This window comes from Armigeres subalbatus, unplaced genomic scaffold, assembly GCF_024139115.2.
Source record: "Armigeres subalbatus isolate Guangzhou_Male unplaced genomic scaffold, GZ_Asu_2 Contig223, whole genome shotgun sequence".
In the NCBI taxonomy this organism is placed as follows: domain Eukaryota; kingdom Metazoa; phylum Arthropoda; class Insecta; order Diptera; family Culicidae; genus Armigeres; species Armigeres subalbatus.
The window spans coordinates 95,820-121,508 of record NW_026942958.1 but is presented as its reverse complement, the minus strand read 5'-3'; the positions used below and the strand labels follow the sequence as shown (position 1 = coordinate 121,508).

The 25,689-nt window shown below is 42.9% G+C and overlaps 1 protein-coding gene across 3 annotated transcripts; it reads left to right on the top strand.

The window, feature by feature from the left end:
* Positions 1 to 14: 14 nt before the first annotated feature.
* On the top strand, positions 15 to 24,839 carry LOC134203767 (large ribosomal subunit protein uL18-like). Of its 3 annotated transcripts, none has more exons than XM_062678624.1 (3): positions 15 to 362; positions 23,814 to 24,293; positions 24,470 to 24,839. In XM_062678624.1, the coding sequence occupies exons 2-3, from the start codon at positions 24,097 to 24,099 to the stop codon at positions 24,528 to 24,530; spliced, it is 258 nt and encodes an 85-aa protein (XP_062534608.1). In that variant the 5' UTR covers positions 15 to 362; positions 23,814 to 24,096; the 3' UTR covers positions 24,531 to 24,839. The 3 variants fall into 3 exon arrangements, with proteins under 3 accessions (XP_062534608.1, XP_062534609.1, XP_062534610.1); XM_062678625.1 differs by lacking the exon at positions 15 to 362 and adding an exon at positions 9,738 to 10,126; XM_062678626.1 differs by lacking the exon at positions 15 to 362 and adding an exon at positions 9,738 to 10,130.
* The last annotated feature ends 850 nt before the right edge of the window (positions 24,840 to 25,689 follow it).

The window sequence follows — 25,689 nt, the reverse complement described above, 5'->3', positions numbered from 1 at the left end:
GAGCCTAAGAAAATGATTCACGTTAGGGTAAACCTCGACTAAAATTACGCTATATTGCAACATCGTGTTAGGCGTTTGCTGATTTCAAACGTCTGCGTTAGGGTAACATTAGTGTAACCTTACCCTAACGTGAGTCATTTCAGTGAGTCGACCAAAATAGTGCATGTAGTAGTGAGTTGTATACAGCACATAATTTGTGTTCACTAATCCAACGGCAAGTCTCCTCAATGACAGTTCGCGGTAAACAATCCAAAAAATAAGCTCGATCAGCTCTATCCACAAATCGCAAAAAGTGAACTGTTACAACACCATAGATAATAAAAATTAAATTAAAAGGATTGAACAGACATACTACTCACAAGGTAAGAGAATTCATCAGTTGTATATGTCGTGACCGGTCCTAGTCACTAACCGTTGCATCAACAACATAAATGTTGTTGATGTTCATCGACGCTCCGATTAGCCTTGTAGGGTGCCACCCACTACTCGGCATCGAAGCGGATGCTCGCTGCTACCTCCGATGAGTCATTCCGGTATTGGCAGAGGGCGGTGCCACCGTGGAGGGTCTGAGGAGGTGCCGGTTGAAGTAAAGATGGACGGCCCTACCCTGACCCGCGTCATCAAATCTGTGATGGCGAACCACGAAGAACGCGGTGGTCACACGATGGAAGTAGTCACGGAAGTATCCGACGTGATTATGTCCTTCCTAGACAACCGGGTTAACTACAGCAAGGACTTGAAACTTGCTGTACAGGCACTCTGTGCCCTAGTAGTTGAGGCCAAAACGGAGTGGAGGTCCCTACTAGAGGCCAGTAAGAGTGCAGAGAAGGAGCTCCGCAAACTCGTCAAGGAGCGGAAGCAGGCGGATAAGGATAAAGAGGAGGCGGAATTGAAAATCCGTCTCTTGTCCGAGGGTAAACGACTGGCGGAGAGCCAGGTCGAGGAACTCCGCAAGAGGATGGCTGTAACGGGAGCGACCCCGAAGCTGAGTAAGGTTACGCAGGAGGCGAACCTGAAAACAGCTGTCGAGAATTCCGCAGCCCCGAAGTCAGCGAGAAGGAAGAAGGTCGAGCGAAAGGATGGCCATCTCAAGCCGTTGAACCCAGTGCCTCCACCAGTGAGGACCACTGAAGCTCGCCGGGAGGAAGACTTACCCTGGAGGGAAGTCGTGAACCCCAAGAAGGCGAGACGACAACGACAGCAGACCGCAGAGAAAGCGGCAGGCGGAGCGATACGCGCCACCGTTAAGAAGGGTAGAGCCCAGAAGACGACAGGTGAACCTTCCAATGTCGGTGGTAGGCGTAAAGATAGAGGTGAGGCGATTATCGTCAGTACTGACGACAAGAGCTACGCCGAAGTCTTGAAGGCCATGAGAGTTAATGACAAACTCACTGGCCTAGGAGAGGATGTCAACTGCATCCGAAGGACGCGGAGAGGCGAGATGATTCTCGTCTTGAAGCGGGATGCTGCTCAGAAGAGTTCTGAGTACAAAAGTTGACAGAGGAAGTCCTGGGCGATGGGGTTCAAGTAAGAGCCCTATGTCCAGTTTCGAACATCCAGTGCAAGGGCCTGGATGAAGTAACCGAGGCTCGAGACCTGGTCGACGCACTGAGAGATCAGTGCAATGTCGAGATCCAGGAATCTACGGTTCGGTTACGCAAAGCTTCGCGGAATGCAGGTTGCTCCATTCTAAGTACCTCAGGCTCAGCCCAAGAAGGTAATGGATAGGACTAAACTGAAAGTGGGTTGGTCGGTATGTCCGCTAAGCATAAGCCAACGACTTCAGGCCTGCTTCAGGTGTCTTTGCAACGGTCATAAGTCTTATGAATGTAAATGCCCTAATCGCAGTAAGCTAAACCGTAGGTGTGGAGCTGAAGGCCACCAAGCTCGCACCTGTCAGGCTGCACCGAGGTGTCTGATCTGTCCCACGGGTACAAACAACAGACACCTCACCGGTGTCCAGGCTTGTCCGGCCTCTAGAAGGATCCAGACACGCAGGTAACACAGCTTAACCTGAACCACTGCGAGGCGGCCCAATTGCTGCTACAACAGTCGGTTACTGAGTGTAAAGCTGATGTAGCCTTGCTGTCCGATCCTTACCGCATCCCTGCCGGTAACGGTAGTTGGATTGCGGATAAGTCCCAGATGGTGGCCATCTGGACTTGCGGGCGATATCCCATCCAGGAGATAATATCATCACCTGACGATGAGGGTTTCGTTATAGCAAAGGTAAACGGTGTTTACTTTTGTAGCTGCTACTGTCCTCCCAGGTGGAGTATAGTGCAGTTTACTAGGGTAGTAGATATTCTTGCAGCAAGACTAACTGGCTTAAAACCGTTAGTTGTAGCAGGCGACTTCAATGCGTGGGCAGTGGACTGGGGATCCCGGTTCACAAACGCTAGAGGTCATACCCTGCTAGAGTCGCTAGCGGTACTAAACGTAGTCCTGCTGAACGAAGGCCAAGTGCCAACGTTCAGGGGACCCAGCGGTGATTCATGCATCGATGTGACCTTCTGCAGCGCGGGATGGACGGTGGAGCCAGAATGGGAGGTTCATGAGGGCATACCTCCAGCGATCATCAGGAAATCCGTTTTATGATCCGGTATACCCCGTAGCAACCACAAGGCGGATCGGCAAAGCCGATCTAGGATGGCGCACCTCGCAGTTCAACCCAGAACTCATGGAAGAATCACTACGATGGGAGACGCGAACAACGGGATTAAGTGGCGACGAGTTAATCGATGTACTAACCCGTGCATGCGATGTGACGATGCCTAGGAGGACCAAACCCCCCGGAAATCGGCAACCTGCGTACTGGTGGACTGACACAATTGCGGACCTTCGTAGAACCTGCCTTAGAGCAAAGAGAAGGCTGCGACGTGCCAGGACAGACGCTGAAAAGGTCGAGAGACGCAGGGTGTTCCAGACAGCGAGCAGAGCTCTGAACTACGAGATTAAATGTAGTAAGAGAGCCTGCTTCGAGCGGCTGTGCAGGATGGCAAACGATAATCCATGGGGAGATGCATACAGGATGGTGATGGCTAGGACTAATAGCACGCCACCTGAGAAATCTCCGGGGATGTTGGCCAAAATAGTAGACGGGTTGTTTCCGAGGCATGAATCATCGAACTGGCCCGCTACACCATACGAGTCAGCTGACGTGGTACCGCTAGTGACTAACGAAGAGCTTATCGTAGCAGCAAGAAAACTTAAGCTCAATAAGGCGCCAGGCCCGGATGGTATTCCAAACCTGGCCCTTAAACACGCCATTCTTGCCAATCCAGATATGTTCAGGAGCTGCCTCCAGAGATGCATGGACGAAGGAAACTTCCCAGATCGATGGAAACGGCAGAAATTGGTGCTATTACCGAAGCCTGGCAAACAGCCGGGGATCCTTCGGCATACAGACCAATTTGCCTACTCGACACAGCTGGAAAGCTGCTAGAGAGGGTCATTCTGAATAGATTGTCGGCCTATACAGAGTGTGCTGGTGGCTTATCTAGCAATCAGTATGGCTTCCGTAAGGGCCGTTCTACCATCGAAGCAATTCGAGCGGTAACGGATACGGCCAAGATAGCGAGAGGTTTAAACAGAAGAGGTATTAGGTACTGCGCGTTGATTACACTTGATGTAAAAACGCGTTTAACAATGCTAGCTGGGCAGCAATTGCTGACTCCCTGCACCGATTGAGAGTTCCGGATTACCTGTGCAGGATACTGAAAAGCTATTTTCAGAATAGGGTGTTGTTATACGACACTGATGCTGGTCAAAAGTCGATCGTAGTGTCCGCGGGTGTTCCACAGGGATCGATCCTCGGACCGGTTCTGTGGAATATTATGTACGACGGAGTATTGCGCTTAAGTCTCCCGGCCGGAGTAAAGATAGAAGGCTTCGCGGATGACGTAATGCTAGAAGTAGCAGGTGACACTCTCGACGAAGTCGAACTGAAGGCTTCATACGCGATTGGCAGAGTGGAGGAATGGCTCAACTCGAGACGGTTATCCCTTGCACACCAAAAGACGGAAGTCGTGGTAGTGCATAACCGTCATGGGTTGCAACAGGCTAGGATAAGAGTAGGGACCTGCACAGTTAACTCCGTGAGGTCTCTCAAGCATCTGGGCGTGATGATCGATGATAAGCTCAATTTTACGAGCCACGTCGATTATGCATGTCAGCGGGCTTCATTGGCGATAAAATCTTTATCACGAATGATGTCCAACAGATCGGCGGTGCATAGTCAAGTGCGTAGGCTGATAGCTGGCGTAGCATTGTCTATCATCCGTTATGGCGTGCCGGCATGGGCCGTAGCACTAAAAGCCGAGTACAATGTAAAGAAATTGATCAGAGTACACCGGCTGATGTGCTTACGTGTCGCGAGCGCATATCGCACCATATCATATGAGGCGGTGTGCGTTATAGCTGGAATGATGCCGATTGACACACTCCTAGAGGAGGATGTGGAGTGCTACAACGAAAGGGACTCGGTGCAAGTGCGACGTGTCAAGAGAGCAGCTTCGTTGCTCAAATGGCAAAGAGCATGGGACACCGCAGTCAAAGGTCGTTGGACCCACAGACTGATTCCAGATGTGTCCAACTGGGTTGATAGGAAGCATGGTCAAGTCAACTTCCACCTAACACAGGTGTTGTCTGAACATGGCTGCTTTAAGAAATTCCTACACAGGTTTGGCTTCGCAGATTCTGCGGAGTGTCCTGAATGTGTAGGTGAGGTAGAATCGGCAGAGCATGTGATGTTCGCATGCCCGCGATTCGAGGTAGAACGCAATACCATGCTGCTTATTAGTGGTATGGATACAACCCCGGACAACCTCGTCGAGAGGATATGGAATGCGGTGAACACAGCATCTCAACAGATCATGTCGAAACTGCAGCGGTGGTGGCGTCTTGAACAAAACCAACGAGTGCAGTAAGGGCACCTGTGATGCAGTGAACACCTTGCTCACCCCGACAACCAACATGTCGCGGGTGGGCTGCGGGGACCTCAGTATGTAGATATAGAGGTCATTGCGGTTCACGCGCGGTGGTTGTTGTCGGGGTGCTCGTCTCCAACGTGAGATTATGATACGGACCGTTAAGTTACTATCATAGCTTGCGATCGACGGGTGGTGAGGTAGCCACCCTTGAAGTCGATGTTGTGTGTATTGACGTCAAGTGCGTTAGCATAGGCGTGAGCGTTCTCAATAGTCCCCCCCTGATGTATTGCTTAATTGCGGGCCGGGGGTACGGACTGGCGAAAGGGTTTTGGTTTTAGTGGGTCGGGTAAGAGTTACATGACATACCCATCCCCACACTACCTGAGTACCTCCTCAGGTGTCTGGTTGCAGATTTCCGTTTACCCTTGCTCAAGAAAAAAAAAGAAAAAAAAAAAAAGGGCGGTGCCACCCGCTTACTCACCACCGGAATGTCATCGGGAAATCCTTCGGATCCACTCCTGTGGATCCTAGAATGGGCCGCCTTGGCCCGTCGATGGTCCTACTGCTGGATGTGGTTCAACACATCGGCCAAAAATTCAAATCAATTGAACCATTTTACTCATATTTATGGACATATGAGACATGGTTCGTTAGTGATGAGTCAACACCCCGTTCGTGCCATTCATACCCTGTTGCCATATTTTACCATTAATGCCTTCAAGTTCATTATGTGCAATATTATTGCCTACTTTTTGGCGAATTATCAGTAATACGCATTGAGCTTTCATAGCTTGGTTACATCGCATGTTCAAGAATTTGTGATATGCGCAGATTCATAAAGTGCCTTGTATGTACTTTTTGTGTCAGAACATTTAAATATTTCTTTTTGTGTAACTTTAATTTCTTATTATTTTTTTTTAATAACCTCATTGCTATCACTACAATCCCGCTCACCTCTACTCTCTAATATAATAATATAATAATATTTAGCAATATAATAATATTTAATATTTAATCAAAATTTCATCCTTTTGAAATAACATTAAACTCGAATCCAGTCCAAATGCTTTACAAATTCGCATGATATTCACATCCATCTATCCAATGCTTTTGCGGTCGAACTCTTGTGTTTCCAGGATCTCCAGGATCCAGCATATTAGCAGTTCATTTCCAAATTGAATATCCAATATTATACAACAAATCCAAAAAAACAGTTCAAAGCTAAGTCTAATACTAATCCAATCTCATTCCATCCAAAACCAAAATTCAGTCCAAATCCAAGCCAAAAACATTCCAATTCATTCCAAATTCAATCTAATCCATTCCAAATCCAATCCAAATCGAATTCAAATCCAATTAAAATTCAATCTTAATCTAATCTAAATCCAATACAAATCCAATCCAAATCCTAGTCACATGCAAAAAAAAATCAATCATATGCAATAAAAAATTCAATCAAAATACATAACAAATCCAATCTAAACCCTATTCACCTTCAATCAAAATCCAATCCAATCGATAATTCAGTTCAATCCAAATCCAATCTACACCTAATCAAAATTCAATCCAAATTCAGTTAAAAGTCAATCCAAACCAAATCCAATCCAAATCCTAATCACTTCCAATCAAAATCTAATCAAAATAAAAAATTCAATCAATATTCAACCCAATCTAAATCCAATTAAATTGCAATCTAATTCCAAATCAAATTCAAATCCATTACACATCTGTTTCTAACTCGATCCAATCTTAATCTAATCAAAACGCAATCTAAATCAAATTCAAATCCAATCCAACTCCAATATAAAACCAATCCAAATTCAATCTAAATCCAATTCGATTTCATGGCAAATCTAATCCAAATCCAATTGAAATCTAGTCCAACCTCAATCCGAATCCAAATTCAATAGGAATTCAATCCAAATCCAATCCAAATTTATACCAATCAAAACTCAATCCAAATCCAATCCAAATCCAGTCCAAATCCAGTTCAAATCCATTCCAAAACCAATCCAAATTCAATCCAAATCCCATCCAAATCCAATCCAAATCCAATCCAAATCCTATCCCAATTCATTCCAAATCCAATCCAAAACCAATCCAGATCCAATCTAAATACCATCCAAATCCAATTCAAATCCAATCCAATCCAAAAATAAAACCAACCCATATTCAACTCAATCTGAATCCCATTAAATTGCAATCCAAATCTAATTCGAATGCTATCTAAATCGAATTCGAATTAAACACAACTACAATTCAAATCCATTCCAAATACAAAGCCCATTCAAATATATTCCAAATTCAAACCAATTTAAATCCAATTCAAGAGCAATTCAATTCCAGTTTAAATTCAATCCAGTCAAAATCCAATTCAAATCTAGTCCAGCTCCAATGCAATCCGAATCAAATCGGATTTCAATTTCAATCCAATCAATATAAATCTAATCCTAATTCAATGCACATCCAATCCAAATCCAGTCCAAATTTAACCCAAATCCAATATGATTTCAATGCAAATACAAACTAAATCTAATCCAAATAAAAAAACCTATTCAAATCTATTTTAAATTCAATCCAATTTAAATCCAATCCAAATCCAACTCAAATCAATGCAACTCCAATCCAAATTTGATCTAAATCCAATCCGATTTCAATGCAAATACAAATCCAATCAAATTTAAATCCAGATGAAATCCAAAATGAATCTTATTAAAATCCAATCTAAGTATATTCCAAATTCAATCCAAATCCAAATCTAATGCAAATACACTGCAAATCCAATCCAAATCCTATTCAATCCTAATCCAATCTAAACTCGATCCAAATCTATTCCACATTTAATCCAATCCAAATCCAATCGGAATCTAATCGGAGCTTAATCCAAGTCCAATCTAAATCCAATCCACATTTCATGAAATTCCAATGCAAATGCAAATCTTATTAAAATCTATTCCAAAGCCAATCCAATCTAAACCTGATCAAAGTTCAATCAAAATTCAATTGAAATTCAACTCAACTCCAATTCCAATCAAAATCCAGTTCATATCCAATTCAACTCCAATCTGAATCCAAGCTAAATCCGATCCAAATGCAGTCTAAATGCAATAAAAATCCAATCCGATTTCAATGCAAATACAATCCAAATCTAAATCAAATCCAATCCAGATCTAAATTAAATACAGTGCAAATCCAATACAAATCCATTCAAATCGAATCCAAATCTAATCTAATGAAAATCCAATCCGATTTCAATGCACATACAATTCAAATACACATTCAAATCCAATGCCAATGTAAATCTTATTCAAATATATTCCAAACTCAATCCAATCTAAACCTGTTCAAAATCCAATTCAAATTCAATCCAACTCCAATCCAAATGCATTCTAAATCCAATTCACATCCTATTCAACTCCAATCTAAATCCAAGTTAAATCCAAATGCAATCTAAATTCAATCCAAATCCAATCCGATTTCAATACAAGTACAATATAAATCTAATTCAAATCTGTTCCAAATATAATCCAATCTAAATCCAATCTAGATCCATTCAAATCGAATCCAAATCTAATCGAAATCCATTCAAATTGAATCCAAATCTAATCGAAATCCAATCCGATTTCAATGCACGCAATTCAAATACAAATCAAATTCAAATCTATTTAGCTTCAATCCAATCTGAATCCAATTCAAATCCAATATAATTCTAATCCGATTGCAATGCTAATACAATCCAAATCCAGATACAAATCAAATTCAAATCTATTCCAAATTCAATCCAATCTACATGCAAACTAAATCCAATTCAACTCCAATCTAAATTCAAACCTAATGGAATTCAAATCTAATCCAAATCCAATCCAGATCCAATCAAACCGAATCGTGCAAATACAATTAAAATCCATTCAAATCGAATCCAAATCTAATCGAATGAAAATCGTATCCGATTTCAATGCACATACAATTCCAATACAAACCCAATTCAAATCTATTTCAAATTCAATCCAATCTAAATCGAATTCAAATCCAATCCAAGTTCAATTCAAATGTAATCCAAATCCGATCTAAACCTTATCCGATTTCAATGCAAATACAATTCAAATCCAATCCATATACCAAACAAATTCAAATCTATTCCAAATTCAAACCAATCTAAATGAAATCCAAATCAACTTCAATCTAAATCCAATCCAAATGCAATCCAAATCGAATCCGATTTCAATGCAAATACAATCCAAATCCAATCCAAGTCCAATTCCAATTTAAACCGTATCTTATCTGAATCCAAAGTCTTATCTTCTCCAAAGTATTTAATTCGTTTGTAAATCGCAACTTATTAAAATGTATTCGTTTTCCAACTCAAATCAGTATAATTTTAAATAGAATTTAAAAACCGATTTGAAATCCATACATCCATGTCAAACCTTTGCCTTTTTCAGTTAGGACCATATTTAAAAATCTAACTCTAAACTCATTTGAGAATACAATTCCAAATCTAATTGAATTCTAATTGCCTCAGTCTACTTCCACCGGATTCTCCATTTTTACAGAACCCCGTTTATCTTCACCGGAGAGCCATCTTTGTTTTTTTTAACCTTCGTGCACCTCAACCGGAGTCTTTTCCTTTTTTTTTTTGACACACCATATCTTTCCGATGGGCCGATTCTTTACTCTTGGACTTCCGTCTTCCACCACCGGAGTCTTCTTATTTTTTTCCTGACTCCCCTTCTATTTCCACCGGAGAGCCATCAGACCTTCGTCTAACTTAACCGGAGTCTTTTCCTTTTTTTTTTTCGACACACCATATATTTTCCTAGTCCTTGTTCCGTCTAAAAGAGAATGACTAGTTGAATGCGGTACGGGACCACCCGACACGACGTACGATTTTTCCAGCGATGTCGCTGCCCGGGAAACCAATTTTTACGTTGCACCCCGTTTGTTTTTAACTGGAACGAATCGCAGAAGGCAAGATGTAAATTCGGGCATCACTTCGACAGGTCAACCTTCAGAAGTAATCGATCAGAAAGATGTATTTATTATCTATGTTTTGAACAATTGCTGGCCTGGCGATAAAAGCGGATGTTGTCATTGGTCATTGTCATACAGGAAGTATTTCACATATACTTCAGAGTTATGTATAACGGAAGGGAGCATCCGGAGATCCTTCTGCATTAGTGAGAAAGTCATCTTGGGTAAGTAGGTAATTTATTTCGAAATGAGGAAATATATTTCTGTACTTCAATGTTTGTAACTCATAAGGGGCCTTTCACAAATTAAGTAACGCTGTAGGAGGAGGGAGGGGGTCAAGCCGAGTGTTACGATCCATACAAAAAAATAAACCTTTCATACAAAAAGTGTTACGAAGTGTTACAAAAAGTGGTCCAAAATCACCAAATTTAGCGTTACGTAATTTTAGAAAGACCCTAACAGTGAAGTTGACGAAAGTCATGGGAAAACAAATTAGACCAGCAAATGTCCCCTAAAAACAACATTTTACTATGCGCGTACTTCACACTATCTACTCATCTCATCAGTAATGATCTCAGTAATGTATGTACTGATAGTTACAGTGAGTAGCTCATAACAATATTTTCATATGCTTCCCGATTGTATGGATAGTATGAAGCACCCTTTACCCCTGTTATTGAATAAAGTATCGTAATATTAATGAATATGATATTATAACGACAGTTTATAATATTCCATGCAAATTCTATTATTTTTCCATTCACTCTTTTATTAACTGCAACTATTAAGGTCCGTGGCTCACGTAGCGTCTTTTCAACGTCACGTGCACGCAACGTTAAAATAACGCAGTTGTGCGTCCGCTTTTCTCCGATACATATTTTTTCTATGCCGCGTGCACGCAGAGTTGAACAGATCGGGGTCGAGCCTAAGGTAACTTTTTCAACAGCGGACCGAATCAATTTGGTACTCTTCACAGTTTGAACTGCAGCATTTCGATTGGTATATGTCCATTTTTCTGCACCGATGGTAAAAATACGGAACCGTTATCTTATTAATAAAGATAATAATATAAGAAAATAAAAACTACTATCACGTTTGTATCGATTTTACCATTTATTAACATTAAAAAAATTATTTTTTATAATATGTTGATTTTATAGTTTTTGATGAATAAACACATTATTTATATTTAATTTCCTTGTAAAATTCTAAGTTCTACTACTTGTTTTTTTTAAAATATTTTTTTGTTATTGTCTTTGTTAAAATAATAATATTCGAATCTCTTATTTAGTAATGTATTGTGCCTGTCCCAACAGAAGTTACTACCGTCCATCCCATATCATTCCATCGCTTGATTTTAATTTTACCGATACGTATTTCGTCCTCATCAGTAAGGCCGTTTTCTGTTCTCGTACTTAACTCGAAAAGTGAAGACATTCCAGACACAGACAGACTAATAATCAAAATAGTAACAAAAATGGAACACCTAGCATATAACGAGTTACTACTATTTCATTTAATTCCACCACGTTGTAATTATCATAGATACGTATTTTGACCTCAACTGTAAGGCCGTCTTCAGTGTCTCGTACCTGACTCGACATTTAATTATGTTCAACTGGTTGGATGGAATGTAATCCTGGAGGATAAGCGCTTCTTCACCGTGTTCATCCTACACTATTTTTGGCAACGACGTTTCAGTTCAATATCACTCTGTAGAAAAAAAGAGATATTTGAAATTATTGCGTAGAGTTCAAAAATAAAATTTTCCTACTTGAACTGCCCTGGTAATCAACATGGTCATTACTGACAAATTCTTCCTGAATCTGGTATTCCTTACAGATTCGTCTTGTTGGTAGCACGAAGAATGTGATCTGAAACGAAAGAAAGAAAAAAATTACAAAATTTACAATTCTGATGGTCGTCAATAAAAGCACTCCATTATAAGGCACTCCGCTGTTTCGTAATATGTGGCCGACTTACCTCTATTTACGCTCTTGAATCCAGCTGTGAGGCTATCATATCATAAAATTTAGACATGCGTGATCTGTGCCGTTGGCGGTAATCGTATTTTCGTATCTCTGGCCCGAGTTGCTAGTTCTTCAACGAACGATTCCTGCACAGCATGTCGATGTGTATTGAATCGCTATGCGACCCTATCCTCCTGCCGTTAAATTCTGGTAATACACAGTTGGATCTCGCCACTTAGAAGGTGATGGCCAGCAATGTCAGTGCTCCGTTTATTCCAGCCGAGCATCAAGAAGGCTCACGAGAAACCCACGTCGCATTATTTACTGCTCGATTGTTAGATGGCATTTAGTACAGTTAGTCTGCATATATAAATAAGGTGGATTTTATGAAGTTATTCTATTCTTTTCATTCATTTATTTACTTACTTATGGGTCCTGTACACACCGACTGGTTCAAAGGGCCGACTTGAAAGATCACCATCCTGGTCGATGCCGGCCAGCTATCGCCTTAATTCGTTGCCAAGTTAGATTTCGGTTGATTTCTATAATTTCTTTATGGAGGCTTCGTCGCCATGAGCCTCTGGGTCTGCCTCTGCTACGATGTCCAGCTGGGTTCCAGTCTAATGTTTAGAGATTTCAGATTTCATTTCCGCCCCTGTGGCGGACTTAGTCCCATCTCCGTTCCCGAATTTCAGTTGCTATCTGCCTCTAGTGACGACAATGAAGCTCGTTGTTTGAGATCCAGTTGTGAGCCAGGCACGAATTATGTATTGCGGGCATCTGTTGATAAACACCTGCTGCCGTTGAGTGTTCTCCACTGATTCGTACCATGTTTTGTTAGCGCGTAGCAGCACTGATTTCACCAAAATTCGGATTTTGGTACGTTCACTTATCTGCCGCATGTTTTTTCAGGTATTTCTTAAACTTGCAAATGTAGCCCTTGCTTTCTTGATCCGTGCTCCTATATCGATCTTGGCATTGCTGTCTGACACCATTTGACTTTGATGACACACACACTTGTCGACTTTCTTGTAGAAGTTACTCCAGGAATTTTTGCGGAAGTTCCTACAAGAATTCCTCCGAAAGCTCCTCCAGGAATTCCTCCAGAAGTTCCTTCAGGAGTTCCAAAGAAGTTCCTCCAGGAATTCTTCTGCCAGTTCTTTCAAGAATTCTTCCACGAATTCATCTGGAAGTTCCTCCAAGACTTCGTCCGGAAGTTCTTTCAGGAATTCTTCCGAAAGTTTCCCCAGCAAATTCCGGGAGGAACTTCTGGAGGGATTCTGAGAGGAACTTCCGGAGGGATTCTGGGAGGAACTTCCGGAGGGATACTGGGAGGAACTTCCTGAGGAATTCCAGGAGGAACTTTCGGAGGAATTCCGAAAGGTACTTCCGGAAGAATTCCTGAAAGAACTTCCGGAGAAATTCCTAGGATAACTTTCCGAGGAATTCCTGGAGATACTTCCGGAGGATTTGCTGGAGGAATCTTCGGAGGAATTCTTGGAGGAACTTGCAGAGGAATTCATGGAGAAACTACTGGATAAATTCCTGAAGGATCTAATGGAGGAATTCCAGGAAAAACTTCCGTAGGATTACGTACGGAAGAATTTCTGTAGGATCTTCTGAAGAAATTTCTCGAGGAGCTTCCGGAGGAATTTCTTGAAGGAATTTCCTCCAGAAATTCCTCAGGAAGTTCCTCCAGAGATTCCTTCGGAAGCACCTCCAGGATTTCCTACGGAAGCTCCTCCAGGAAACCCTCCAGAAGTTCCTCTGGAATACCTCTAGACGATCCTCCTGGAATTTCTCCGAAAGTTCCTACGAAGCTCCTCCAGAAGATCCTTCAGTGATTCCTCCAGAAGTTTCTCCAGGAGTTCAAAAGAAGTTCTTTCGCAAGATCTTTCAAGAATTCCTCCAGGAATTCATCCGAAAGCTCGTCCAGGAATTCATCCGAAAAATCCTCCAGGAATTCTACCGAAAGTTACTCCAGCAAATCCTATGGAAGGTACTCCAGGAATTCCTCCAGAAGATCTTTCAGGAATTCCTCCAGGAGTACCAAAGAAGTTCCTCCAGAAATTGCATCGCAAATTATTTCAAGAACTCCTCCAGGAATTCCTCCGGAAGTTGCTCCAGGAATTCCTCCGGAAGTTCCTCCAGGAATTTCTCCGAATATTCCTCCAGGAATTCCTACGGAAGTTTTTCTAGAAATTCCTTCGGAAGTTCTTCTAGAAATTCCTTCAGAAGTTCTTCTACAAATTTCTTCGGAAGTTCCTCTAGGAATTCCTTCGGAAATTCCTCAAGGAATTCTTTCGAAAGTTCCTCTAGGAAAAGCTTCGGAAGTTCCTCTAGGAATTCCTTAGGAAGTTCCTTTAGGAGTTCCTTCGGACGTTCCATTAGGAATTCCTTCGGAGGTTCATCTATGAATTCGTTCGAAAGTTTCTCTAGGAATTCCTTCAGAAGTTCATTTAGGAATTCCTTCGGAAGTACCTCCAGAAATTCATTCGAAAGTTCCTCTAGGAATTCCTTCGGAAATTCCTCTAGGAACACCTTCGGAAGTTCCCTAGGAATTCCTCTGGAAGTTCCTCTAGGAATTCCTTCGGAAGTTCCTCTATGAATTCCTTCGGAAGTTCCTATAGGAATTCCTGCGGAAGTTCCTCTAGGAATTATTTCGGAAATTCCTCCAGGAATTCCTCCGGAAATTCGTCCAGGAATTCCTCCGATAATTCCTCCAGGAATCCCTTCGAAAGTTCCTCCAGGAATTCCTTCGAAAGTTCTTTCAGGAATTCCTCCGGGAGTTTCTAGAGGTATTCCACGAGAAGTTCTTCCAGGAATTCCTCCGAGAATTCCTGCGGAAGCTCATCCAGGAATTCCTCTGGAAGCTCTTCCAGCAAATCATACGGAAGTTCCTTCAGGAATTCCTCCAGAAGATCATTCAGGGATTCCTCCGTAAGTTTCTCCAGGAGTTCCTAAGAAGTTCCTCCACGAATTCCTCAGAAAGTTCCTCCAGCAAATCCTCCGGAAGTTCCTCCAGAAGATCCTTCAGGAATTCCTCCGGAAGTTTCTCTAAGAGTTCCAAAAGAGTTCCTCCAAGAATTCCTCCGCAAGTTCTTTCAAGAACTCCTACAGGAATTCCTTCGTAAGGTCCTCGAAGAGCTCTTCCATAAGTTCCTCCAGGAATGCATCCGAAAGTTCCTCCAAGAATTCCTGCGAAAGTTCGTCCAGCAAATCCTTCGGAAGTTCCTCTAGGAATTCCTTCGAAGGTTTCTCTAGGAATTCCTTCGGAAGTTCCTCTAGGAATTCCTTCGGAAGTTCCTCTAGGAATTCCTTCGGAAATTCCTCTAGGAATTCCTTCGGAAGTTCCTCCGGAGGAATTCCTGGAGCAACTTCTGGAGGAAATCTCCAGGAATTCCAAAGAAGTTTCTCCAGGAATATCTCCGCAAGTTATTTCGACAATTTCTCCGGAAGTTCCTCCAGGAATATCTCCGCAAGTTATTTCGACAATTTCTCCGGAAGTTCCTCCAGGAATTTCTTCGGAAGATCCTCCAGCAAATCTTACGGAAGTTCCTTCAGGAATTCCTCCAGAAGATCATTCCAGAATTCCTCCGTAAGTTTATCCAGGAGTTTCAAAGAAGTTCCTCCATGAATTCCACCGCAAGTTCTTCAAGAATTCCTCCGAAGGTTCCTCCAGCAAATCCTCCGGAAGTTCCTTCGAAAGTTTCTCTAGGAATTCCTTCGGAAGTTGCTCCAGGAATTCCTTCGGAAGTTCCTCCAGGAATTTCTCCGGAAGTTCCTCCAGGAATTCCTACGGAAGTTTTTCTAGAAATTCCTTCGGAAGTTCTTCTAGAAATTCCTTCGGAAGTTCTACTACAAATTCCTTCGGAAGTTCCTCTAGAAATTCCTTCGGAAATTCCTCAAGGAATTCTTTCGGGAGTTCCCCTAGGAAAACCTTCAGAAGTTCCTCTTGGAATTCCTTTGGAAGTTTCTTTAGGAGTTCCTTCGGACGTTCCATTAGGAATCCCTTCGAAGGTTCCTCTATGAATTCGTTCGAAAGTTTCTCTAGGAATTCCTTCGGAAATTCCTCCAGGAATTCCTGCGTAAGCTCATCCAGGAATTCCTCTGGAAGCTCTTCCAGCAAATCTTATGGAAGTTCCTTCAGGAATTCCTCCAGAAGATCATTCAGGTATTCCTCCGTAAGTTTCTCCAGGAGTTCCAAAGAAGTTGCTCCATGAATTCCTCCGCAAGTTCTTCAAGAATTCCTCCGGAAGTGCCTCCAAGAATTCGTCCGGAAGCTTCTCCGGGAATTTCTCAGAAAGTTCCTCCAGCAAATCCTCCGGAATTTCCTCCAGAAGGTTCTTCAAGAATTCCTCCGGAAGTTTCTCCAAGAGTTCCAAAAGAGTTCCTCCAAGAATTCCTCCGCAAGTTCTTTCTTTCCTCCTCTAGGATTTCCTTCGGAAGTTCCTCTTGGAATTCCTTCGGAAATTCCTCCGGAGGAATTCCTGGAGCAACTTCTGGAGAAAATCTCCAGGAATTCCAAAGAAGTTTCTCCAGGAATATCTCCGCAAGTTCTTTCGAGAATTCCTCCGGAAGTTCCTGCAACGATATCTCCGGAAGTTCCTCCGGCGGAATTCTGGAGGAAATCTTCAGGAATTCCAAAGAAGTTTCTCCAGGAATATCTCCGCAAGTTCTTTCAAGAATTCCTCCGGAAGTTCCTACCGGAATTTGCTGGAGGAACTTCCGGAGAAATTGTTGCAGGAACTTCCGGAAGGATTATGGGAGGATCTTTCGGAGGGATACTGGAAGGAACTTCCGGAGGAATTCTGAGAGGTACTTCCGGAGGAACTCCTGAAAAGACTTCCGGAGGAATTCCTGGCGGACTTCCGGAGGAATTTTTGAAAGAACTTGCAATGAAATTCCTGAAGGAACTTCTTTGGAAGTGGAACTCGTGGAAAACTTCTTGAGGATTTCCTGAAGGATTTTCTGGAGGAACTTCCGGAGGATTTGCTGGAGGATTTTTCGGTGGAGTTCCTGGAGGATCTTCTGGAGGAATCCCTGAAGGATATTCTGAAGGAACTTCCGTAGGATTTCTAGGAGGAACTTCCTCCGGAAGCCCCTCCAGGAGATCCTCCGAAAGCTCCTGCAAGAATTTCTCTATAAGTTGAGAAGCTGCTTCAGGAATCCCTCCGGAAGCTCCTCCAGGAATTCCTTTGGTAGTTCCTCCAAAAAATTCCAGGAATCCCTGTGGAAATTCTTCCAGCAAATCTTACGGAAGTTCTTTCAGGAATTTTTCCAGGAGATCATTCAGAAATTCCTCCGTAAGTTTCTCCAGGAGTTCCAAAGAAGTTCCTTCACGAATTCCTCTGCAAGTTATTCAAGAATACCTCTACAAATTCCTTCAGAAGTTCCTCCAAGAATTCCTCATGAAGCTTCTCCAAGAGTTTCTCCAGCAAATCCTCCGAAAGTTCCTCCAGGAATTCCTCCAGAAGATCCTTCAGGAAGTCCTCCGGAAGTTTCTCCAGAAGTTCCAAAGGAGTTCCTCCGCAAATTCTTCCAAGAATTCCTCTAGGAATTCCTCCGAAAGTTCCTCAGACAAATCCTACGGAAGTTCTTCCCGAAGATCCTTCAGGAATTCTTCCGTAAGTTTTTCCAGGAATTCCAAAGAAGTTCCTCCTCAAAGTCCTCCGGAAGTTCCTCCAGGAATTCCTCCGGAAGTTCTTTCAGGAATTCCTCCAGAAGTTCTTTCAGGAATTCCTCAGGAAGTTCTTCCAGGAATTCCTCCAAAAGTTGCGCCAGGCAAGGATGTTATCGATCATTTAGTAATATGCGTTCGATCATTTAGTAGTTTGTCAATAACTCATTCCAGAGGCTAAATTTCAAAATGTGGTGTATGGTGAACTTTTAGTGCGAAGGTTTTTCTACAACTTTCCTTAACAGGTCGATGTTCGAATTCCATTGCTAAAGGAGTTACGGTGCTAGTTGCTATACTTATACTAAATGATAACAAAATATGCAATCATTTAGTCTAAGTTACTGCTATTAACGCTATAGCTCCGTTACTAGTAAAATTCAAACAACGAACTGTTAGGCAGAGTTGTAGATAAACCTTTGCACTAGAAGTCCACCATACAACACATTTTGAAATTTAGCCTCTGGAATGAGTTATTGACAAAGTACTAAATGATCGAAGGCAGATTACTAAATGATCGATAACATCCTTGGCGCCAGGAATTCCTCCGGAAATACTTCCGGGAATTCCTCCGGACTTTCCTCCAAGAATTCCTCCAGAAGTTCCTCCGGAAGTTCCTCCAGGTGTTTCTCCGAAAGTTCCTCCAGCAAATCCTCTGAAAGTTCTTCCAGGAATTCCTTGAAAATATCTTTCAGGAATTCCTCCGGAGGTTTCTTCAGGAGTTCCAAAGGAGTTCCTCCAGGAATTCCTCCGCAAGTTCTTTCAAGAATTCCTCCAGGAATTCCTCCGAAAGTTCCTTCAGCAAATCCTACGGAAGTTTCTCCAGGAATTTCTACAGAAGATCCTTCAGGAATTTCTCCGTAAGTTTTACCAGGAATTCCAAAGAAATTCCTCCTCGAAGTCCTCTGCAAGTTCCTCCAGGAATTCCTCCGGAAGTTCTTCCAGGAATTCCTTTGGAAGTTCTTCCTGGAATTCCTTCAAAAGTTGCTTCAGGAATTCCTCCGGAAGTTCTTGCTGAAATTCCTCCGGACTTTTCCCCGAAAATTCTTCCGTAGGTTTCTCCAGGAACTCCTCCGGAAGTTCCGCCAAGAATTCCTCAGGAAGCTCCTCCTGGAATTCCTTCGATAGTTCCTCCAGCAAATCTTACGGAAGTTCCTTCGGGAATTCGTCCAGAAGATCCTTCAGGAATTCCTCCGTAAGTTTCTCCAGGAGTTCCAAAGAAGTTCCTCCACGATTTTCTTCCGCAAGTTCTTCAAGAATTCCTTCGGAAGTTCCTCCGGGCTTGGTGGTCATATAGCTACCGCTTCTGCCTCATGCGCAGGAGGTCATGGGTTCAATCCCAGGCCCGTTCCATTCCTTCTACTTTGTATCTTTTCATATATTTCTCATGTTCTAGCAATCGCTAGAACTGGAAATGGGCTTGCATACCGTTTCCATCTTCTATCCCTATACCTGCACAACTTGATTAGTTCTAGCAGGTAACTGTTAGAATTTGAAATGAGCAAAAAAGCTCGTTTCCGGCAACCAATTAGAATATACACCACCCTTTCATATCAGATTGGCAACCCGTTAACCATGACGAACCTCTGCAATAGAACCTAACCCCCCGATTCCAATAAAATTCCGCAGGAACTCGTGGCGAGTGCAGAGGTGTTCTCGGCTTGCAGTTGGCGAGAAACTGCATCATCAATTCCTTCCCATGCCCGATATGACCGTGAGGACGTGCCCAGCGCTGTTATCGACCACCCAAAATACAAGAGCTCTCGGACTGTGCACATTGAGGTTGGAGAGCAAGTCCCATGCTTCCATCCATTGATTCCCTGTGCAATTGCGATTGTTCTGGTCGATCACGGAGTAGCAACTACGAAATGCACGGTCATCATGCTCATGCTCAATTCCTTCCTCCAAGAATTCCTCCAGAAGCTTCTCCAGGAATTCCTACGAAAGCTCCTGCAACAAATGCTCCGGAGGTTCCACCAGAAGATCCTTCAGGAATTCCTCCGGAGGTTTCTCCAGGAGTTCCTCCAGGAATTCTTCCGCAACTTCTTTCAAGAATTCCTCCAGGAATTCCTCTGTAAGTTCCTCGAAGAGCACCTATATAAGTTCCTCCAGGAATTCCTCCGAAAGTTTCGCCAGGAGTTCCAAAGAAGTTCCTCCACGAATTCCTCCGTTAGTTTTTCCAGGAGTTCCAAAGAAGTTCCTCCACGAATTCCTCCGCAAGTTCTTCAAGAATTCCTCCGGAAGTTCCGCCAAGAATTGCTCCGGAAGCTCCTTCAGGAATTTCTACGATAGTTCTTCCAGCAATACCTACGGATGTCCTTCAGAAGATCCTTCAGGAATTCCTCCGTAAGTTTCTCCATGAGTTCCAAATAAGTTCCTCCACGAATTCCTCCAGAAGTTCTTCCAGGAATACATCCGGAAGTTCTACCAGGAATTCGTCCGGAAATTCCAAGAGGTATTCCACAAGAAGTTCCTTCAGGACTTCCTCCGTAATTTTCGGAGGAGTTCCTGGAGGAGTTCTTGAAAGAACTTGCGGAGGAATTTCTGGAGGAACTCATTTGGAAGTCCTGGAGAAACTTCCGGAGGAATTCCTGAAGGATCTTCTGGAGGAACTTTCGGAGGATTTGCTGGAGAAGCTTCCGGACGAAGTCTTGGAGGAACTTCCGGAGGAATTCCTGAAGAACTTGCGGTGGAATTCATGGAGAAACTTCTTTGAAACTCCTGGATAAACTTACGGAGGAATTCTTGAATGATTTTCTGGAGGAATTCCTGAAGGAACTTCCGTAAGATTGGCTGGAAGAGCTTCCGCAGGAATTCTTGGAGGATCTTCCGGAGGAATTCCTGGAGGAACTTCTGGAGGAATTCCTGGAGGAACATCCGGAGGAATTCCTGGAGGAACATCCGGAGGAATTCCTGTAGGAACTTCCGGAGGAATTCCTGTAGGAACTTCCGGAGGAATTCCTGGAGGAACTTCCGGAGGAATTCCTGGAGGAACTTCCGGAGGAATTCCTGGAGGAACTTCCGGAGGAATTCCTGGAAGAACTTCCAGATTAATTGCATAGAGACTGCGAAGCCGAGAAAAAATCCCTGTCTTCCAGAAGAATTCCTCCGGAAGTTCCTTCAACGATATCTCCGGAAGTTCCTCCAGAAATTCCTCCGGAAGTTCCTCCAGAAATTCCTCCGGAAGTTACTCCAGGAATTCCTCCGGAAGTTCCTCCAAGAATTTCTCCGGAAGTTCCTCCAGGAATTCCTCCGGAAGTTCCTCCAGGAATTCCTCCGGAAGTTCCTCCAGGAATTCCTCCGGAAGTTCCTCCAGGAATTCTTCCGGAAGTTCCTCCAGGAATTCCTCCGGAAGTTCCTCCAGGAATTCCTCCGGAAGTTCCTCCAGGAATTCCTCCGGAAGTTCCTCCAGGAATTCCTCCGGAAGTTCCTCCAGGAATTCCTCCGGAAGTTCCTCCAGGAATTCCTCCGGATGTTCCTCCAGGAATTCCTCCAGAAGTTCCTCCAGGAATTCCTCCAGAAGTTCCTCCAGGAATTCCTGCGGAAGCTCTTCCAGCCAATTTTACGGAAGTTCCTTCAGGAATTCCTCCAGAAAATCATTCAAGAATTCCTCCGTAAGTTTATCCAGGAGTTTCAAAGAAGTTTCTCCATGAATTCCACCGCAAGTTCTTCAAGAAATCCTCCGGAAGTTCCTCCAAGACTTCGTCCGGAAGCTTCTCCAGCAAATCCTCCGAAAGTTCCTCCAGAAGATCCTTCAGGAATTCCTCCGGAAGTTTCTCCAGGACTTCCAAATGAGTTCCTCCAGAAATTCCTCCGCAAGTTCTTTCAAGAACTCCTCCAGGAACTCCTCCGAAAATTACGGAGGAAGTCCTGAAGGAACTTCTTGTGGAATACCTCTTGGAACTTCCGGACGAATTCCTGGTAGAACTTCCGGATGTATTCCTGGAAGAACTTCTGGAGGAATTCGTGGAGGAACTTATTTGGAACTCATGGAGAAACTTACGGAGGAATTCCTGAAGGATCTTCTGAAGGACATCCGTAGGTATTGCTGGAAGAACTATCGGAGGAATTCCTGAAGGAGCTTCCGGAGCAATTCTTGGCGGAACTTCCGGAGGAATTCTTGAAGAACTTGCGGAGGAATTCGTGGAGGAACTTCTTTGGAACTCCTGGAAAAAACTAACGGAGGAATTCGTGGAGGAACTTCTTTGGAACTCCTGGAGAAACTTTCGGAGGAATTCCTGGAGGAACTTATATAGGAGCTCTTCGAGGAACTTTCGGAGGAATTCCTAGAGGAATTCTTGGAAGAATTTGCGAAGGAATTCCTGGAGGAACTCCTTTGGAACTTCTGGAGAAGCTTCATGAGGAATTCTTGGAGGAACTTCTGAAGGAATTTGTAGAGGTATTCTTGAATAACTTGCGGAGGAATTCGTGAAGGAACTTCTTTGGAACACCTGGAGAAACTTACGGAGGAATTTCTGAATGATCTCCTGGAAAAATTCCTGAAAGAACTTCCGTAAGATTTGCTGGAAGAATTTCCACAGGGATTCCTGGATGAGCTTCCGCAGGAATTTTTGGAGGAACTATCAAAAGAATTCCTGGAGGAGCTTCCGGAGGGATTCCTGAAGCAGCTTCTCAACTTATAGAGAAATTCTTGCAGGAGCTTTCGGAGGATCTCCTGGAGGGGCTTCCGGAGGAAGTTCCTCCTAGAAATCCTACGGAAGTTCCTTCAGAATATCCTTCAGGGATTCCTCCAGAAGATCCTCCAGGAACTCCACCGAAAAATCCTCCAGCAAATCCTCCGGAAGTTCCTCCAGAAAATCCTTCAGGAAATCCTCAAGAAGTTTTCCACGAGTTCCAAAGAAGTTCCTTCAGGAATTTCATTGCAAGTTCTTTCAAAAATTCCTCCGGAAGTCCGCCAGGAATTCCTCCGGAAGTCTTTTCAGGAGTTCCTCCGGAAGTACCTCTCAGAATTCCTCCGGAAGTTCCTTCCAGTATCCCTCCGAAAGATCCTCCCATAATCCTTCCGGAAGTTCCTGCAACAATTTCTCCGGAAGTTCCTCCAGCAAATTCCGGTAGGAACTTCCTGAGGAATTCTTGAAAGAACTTGCGGAGATATTCCTGGAGAAACTTCTTTGGAATTCCTGAAGATTTCCTCCAGAATTCCTCCGGAAATTCCTGCAGGAATTTCTATGGAAGTTCCTTCAGGAATTCATCCGGAAGTTCCTCCAGGAATTCATCCGCAAGTTCTTTCAAGAATTCCTCCGAAAGTTTTTCCAGGGATTCCTCTGGAAGTTCCTCCTTCGGATCTTCCAGTCATTTTTTGTCTTTTTAAACTGAACCCAATGAATGGTGCTCAGATATTATAATGATGAGGTAGGTAAAACAAAGTAACAATGTTAAATTATTTAATTAAGTTTGCTTAAAAAGGAATCATGTAAAATTATTTTCGGAATTTCGGGACGGTTACTCTAAGAATCCGGGACCCTCCTTAGCCGTGCGATTAGATGAGCGGCTACAAAGCAACACCATGCTAAGGATGGCTGGATTCTATTCCCGGTCCGGTCTAGGAAATTTTCGGGTTGAAAATTGTCTCGACTTCCCTGGGCATAAAAGTATCATCATGTTGGCCTCATGATATATGGCCCGTTTACATATTCGCTAGTTCTAGCGGACAATTCACTATCCGACAATACTAGCGCGAAATTAGCATAATGTAAACAGGAATTGTCATCTGCTAATAGTGTTTACATTATGTTAATATCGCGCTAGTATTGTTGGATAGTGCATTGTCCATTAGAACTAGCGAATATGTAAACGGGCCAATACGAATGCAAAAATGGTAACTTTGCTTAGAAACCTCGCAGTTAATAACTGTGGAAGTGCTTAATGAACACTAAGCTGCGAGGCGGCAATGTCCCAGTGGGGGATGTAATGCCAAGAAGAAGAAGACGAAGAAGAAGTACCTTAAGAATCCCAAAAAAGTTTCACATCGAAATCTATGAAGGATATCCACCGGAACCCTGAAAAAAACCTTCGAAATTTCAGAAGGGTTCATATACCAGAATCGCGGAAATTTTTTATCTGTATCCCAGAAGGATTAATTTCGGAATACAGGGAATATATCCATCAGAATCCCACATGGATACTAATAAAAATTTCAGGAGAATTCATTTCTGAATACCAAGAATTACAAAATCTGGACTGTACTGTACCTATTCCTATTTCGGACAAACCTACTAAACTTTTTAATTCATTTTTTTTTAGCGGCTTTGAAGCGCCATCGAATGCTGAAGCTTTTCGTACCGCTTTACTCAATATCATTCCGGTGGTAACCTGGAAGAAAGTGATGAAATGCATCAGCTGAAAACGTCGGATTGCTGGTTACCCGTCGCATTCTGCAAAAGCTTCGTGTGGATACTCTGTACACTGGATTTTTACTGTGGAAGAATATTTGGTCGAACTAGTCTATGACGGACCAGGAGCGTTCCGGTGCTACTTAGATGTTACCCTCGCCCGCACCACCACTGGAGTCCGCGTCTTTGGTGCCATGAAGGATGCCGACGATGGTGGCATCAACATCCCGCACTCCGCCAAGCGTTTCCCAGGATACATCGCTGAAGTTCACCACGCTCATAACTTCGGCCAACACGTCGCCGATTATATGCGCACCCTGGAGGAAGAGGGTGAGGAGACGTACAAGCGCCAATTCAGCAAATCATTGGCCTCGGAATCAAGGTTGACGATGTGAGTATTGTTTTGAAAGTAGTCCATTCAAAAATATCTGCATTTCAGTTCCAGTCAATTCCGAAAATAATACCAAGATTTCTTTCGAAATCACAGAATCCAGACTGTACTGTACATATTCCTATTTTTGACATCCACATACTAAACTACTAAACATTTTTTATTCATTTTTTCAGCGGCTTTGAAGCGCCACCAAATGCTGAAGCTTTTCGTACCGCTTCATTCCGGCTAAGGTAATCCGGCAGGATATAAGTTACCGATGATTCTTTGTGGAATTGGTCGGTGGATGAGTAACTTGGAGGAAAGTGATGACATGCATCCATAGCGTTTACAAATTAACCAATGTCAACTTGGGCAATATGCGGAAACTTCTGGAATGATGATCCAGCGTCCGATGATGAGAAAACAAGGAAAATTGTATCGACGACACAGACTTATGGAGATACAAAAGTAGATGATGTTGTGAACCAAAAAATAGATTATATATGAATATCTTATGTACATGTAATACATTTTAATATATTCAATGTACAAATCCTTTAAAAATGTTGAAATAATTACTGAACCTTGAAAACTACGAGAAACAAAGAAACAATTCCCTAGTTTTTGTTGTGTACAACAAGCACCACAAAAGAACATTTGGACGACCGTAGCCATAGCGGACGCATAATCATATACAACCAGTGCGATGATGGATCTCAGTAGTGCACTGATAGTTCTAAGAGCACCTCCACGGGAGTCCCCATCTGGGTCCCTATCGCTATTTCCGGGCCCTATATAGGGACCCACTTCTACACCGGTAGTATCTAAACGGGAATGTAAAATGAGAACGCAACTCAAAATTAGCCGTGAGTTTCCAAATTTAGCGCCCCATACTGGGTTGCTAAATTTCTATACAGGGTTGCTATTCTGTGAAACGTCACTTTAGTATTGATAAAAATTGTTTTTCTTTTTCAGAACAATTTCGGCGTGTGTAATTAAATATCAGGGAAAATAGAAGTAATTACAGCAACAGATCAGGAGATAATGAGGAGCGATACACACCGGCGTCTTCCAGGAATCCCTCAGATTTTAATAATTGTTCAGTATGTTCTTCAAGGAGTTCCTCCAGAAAATCTACTGCAAGTTTCTCTTTTCTGTCGTTCATCATACGGGAACTGTTCCGATCATGAAGATCACTGAACATATATTCATCTCATCGCAAAACAAAGAAAAACGGCACCAATTTCTGGGCTGCTTTTTGTAAACATGCGAAAAATTGCCGAAAAAATCACAAATATGAGAAATAAATCTAATACCTTTCCATAGCTTTGTTTTTGGGTGAATATCGGAGCCATGAGATGAAATCCAGGAGCAGTTTCCCTATATGATTTGCTTTGAGTTCCCCCAGCAATCA